Raw genomic sequence first — 2,866 nt, 5'->3', positions numbered from 1 at the left:
TTATAAGCAATATTCTATGTTTAATTGGTCAATTTTATTGGTGTGACATGTCCTCCACTTTATGCTAGCAATGTTAAGAAGTCTTCCATAAAATAGTGTTTATTTATATAGATCTACGTTTCTTTCGGCTTTGTGGGAACTCCTTTTCCCCCTGTGAATGTTAGTATAATCAAGCAAATAAGAAATATTGGTTTTCACCAATCTTTTAAAAACTAAATAGGTTTGCAAATCGAAGCTATCGGTTTAGGATTCATTAGATCAGATCAATCTAATCATTAATTGAGCCGAAATACTATAAGATATGAGTAGTATATAATTAAATATAATATCGATAATCCATTTTAAATCTTACGTGATATAAATAAAAGTTATATTGATCATTAATACCTCTTTATACTTCACTCATCCCAAAAAATAGTCTAGTTTTACTATTTTGGGATGCTCTAAAATTAGACAAATCTAAATATAAAAGTTTTTTCGAAAAATAATAATCCTACATATTATTTATAATATGGACTCTATAATCCACTAACATATTCCATTACCTTTTTCCTCCCTCTTTTGCTTTTTTTATCTCTCCTTTATTTTATTAATTATATATATATATATATATATATATATATATATATATATATATATATAAATACTTTTGATATTTACAGTCTTTCCTCAAAAAAGTTGAATTAATTTTATAAAAATAGGTTGTACAATACAATGTTTACACCTATTATTTTATTTATGAGTTATTTAAATATTAAATTTAAATACAATATGTACTTTAACTTATTTCATTCATAAGAGTATCTAAATACACAATTACCGATTATCAAATTTTATCATCATGAATATTCTAATTGTAAAAGTAATTTTTCATATAACTAAATAACAAATTAACAATAGTATAAAGCAATAAATTAAAGTAAAAAAGAAAAACTGAAAAGAAATGACAAAAAGAAAGAATTAAGGTGTTAAGTATTTAAAGTTTTATATTTCCAAGAGGATTCAAATCATTTAATGACTTAGTCTCTTCATTGTAGGGGTGGCAAATCGTGCGTGTCGGGTCATTATCGTGTCGACACGATAACGACACGAACACGATAACAACAAACACGAACACGACCCGTTAAGAAAACCTCAAACACGAACACGAACACGACACGAAATCCTCAGACACGAACACGACACGAACACGACACGAACCCATTAACGACACGAACCAATTCGGGTCAACACGACACGATAACAACACGTACACGAGATGACACGATAACGACACGATAACAACACGACCTGATAACGGTTAAACCTATTAAAAATGAAAATAATAAGAATTAATAATATTAAAATATTATTTGTTAACGGATAACACGAACACGACACGAACACGTATTGTTAACGGATAACACGAACCCGACACGAACACGACACGAACACGACACGAAATTTTCGTGTCCTTAACGGGTCGACCCGATAAGTACACGAACCCAATAAGCTCTGACCCAAACCCATTATTTTCGTGCCGGTTCGTGTCGTGTTATCGTGTCGTGTCAAAAATTGCCAGCCCTACTTCATTGTACTACATTTATCCGTAAGGATAGATTTGTCTCAAAAAACTGTTCATTTTGAGATGAACTAATTTCAAATAAACTAGCATTTAATGTTAAATTTTTAATTAATATTTCAGGTTTTATGACCGACCACGTTATGTTCATTTAGTATCACTCTTATTTGAATATGCACTTACTAGCATATGATGTAGTATTATGATTCAAAAACCAATGATCACATTGGTCCAATCTGTAGACTCAAGAACAGTTAATTTTGCTGTGATAATGAAAATAATTGATTACTACTATAATATAGCTGTCAATTATTAGATTATCTAACATTTAGGTTCAAGACAAAAATCATCAATTCGTTTGAATAAATTATCACGTGTGGTTTATGTCGACTAGACTCGGGCCCATTAAAAAGGAACAATAGATTCATTAACCAATCACACAACACTTCATTCATCGCAAATTCCACTTCACACACATAATAAAAGGAAAAGAGCCTCCCAATCCACATCGTATTGGTCGACTCCACAACAAGCGACAAGCAGCTGATCACCACCACCAAGATCAATCCTAGCCGTTGATAGACGGATAAAAAAGAGATCGACGGTGCCACCTCAGCCCATGCCTATTTATTCTTCACACACACTGCAGTACTTAAAAATTAAAATAAAAAAAGTCGAAAAAGGCGGCGATTGGATTCGGAAACCGGACCCGGGAAACGGGTCGGGTAATTTAAGTTTTTAAATAGCGAGGACGAGACCGGGGACGGACTTGCCGACCCGACCCGGGAGGCTGCTCTCCCAGACGGAGGGGCAGTGGAGGGTGGCAATGCTGCAGTCCGATTGGCCGGCGGCGGCGGAGAAGCGGGTGACGGTGAGGGAGGTGTTGAAGTACTCGCGGACCTGGGTGATTATTCCATCGGTGACGGTCCAGGCGTGGACCCAGGCGATGGAGCGGGCAGGGTCGAAACCCTCGGCGAGGACGGTGGGGCCGAAGGCGGCGATGCTGTGGGGAACGAAGCTGAATTCCGGGGAGGAGGAGTCCTTGTTGCTGCCGGTGAGGAGGTGCATCAAAAACTGGTGCGACGGGGGGCCGTGGAACCACCACTCGAGGTCGGGGGCGAGGATCTGCTGGATTGCCTCGGCGTCGCGGCGGCTCAGGGCGTCATACAGGGCGGTCACCACCCCTTTGTTTCGAGAATCCTCCAGAATTTCCGTGGGTAACGCCAGTTCCTGAGAATTGGGGATTTTTTTTGTGATTTTGCTGAAATGAATGGAGGAATTTGGGGGAATTGGTAGGAAATGGAG

The 2,866-nt window shown here is 37.5% G+C and overlaps 1 protein-coding gene across 1 annotated transcript; it reads right to left on the bottom strand.

Moving 5' to 3' along the window:
* Nucleotides 1-1,966: 1,966 nt before the first annotated feature.
* LOC121762956 (wound-induced protein 1-like) lies at nucleotides 1,967-2,866 on the bottom strand. The gene has a single exon (XM_042158984.1). It carries the CDS (start codon nucleotides 2,627-2,629, stop codon nucleotides 2,300-2,302), a length of 330 nt encoding a protein of 109 aa, XP_042014918.1. The 5' UTR covers nucleotides 2,630-2,866; the 3' UTR covers nucleotides 1,967-2,299.

This window comes from Salvia splendens, chromosome 13 (genome assembly GCF_004379255.2).
Source record: "Salvia splendens isolate huo1 chromosome 13, SspV2, whole genome shotgun sequence".
In the NCBI taxonomy this organism is placed as follows: Eukaryota; Viridiplantae; Streptophyta; class Magnoliopsida; order Lamiales; family Lamiaceae; genus Salvia; species Salvia splendens.
This window is presented reverse-complemented; position numbering and strand designations above follow the sequence as displayed.

What these genes read in the sequence shown, in the direction of transcription:
- LOC121762956 (XM_042158984.1), bottom strand. Translation starts at nt 2,629, where the DNA reads ATGCACCTCCTCACCGGCAGCAACAAGGACTCCTCCTCCCCGGAATTC.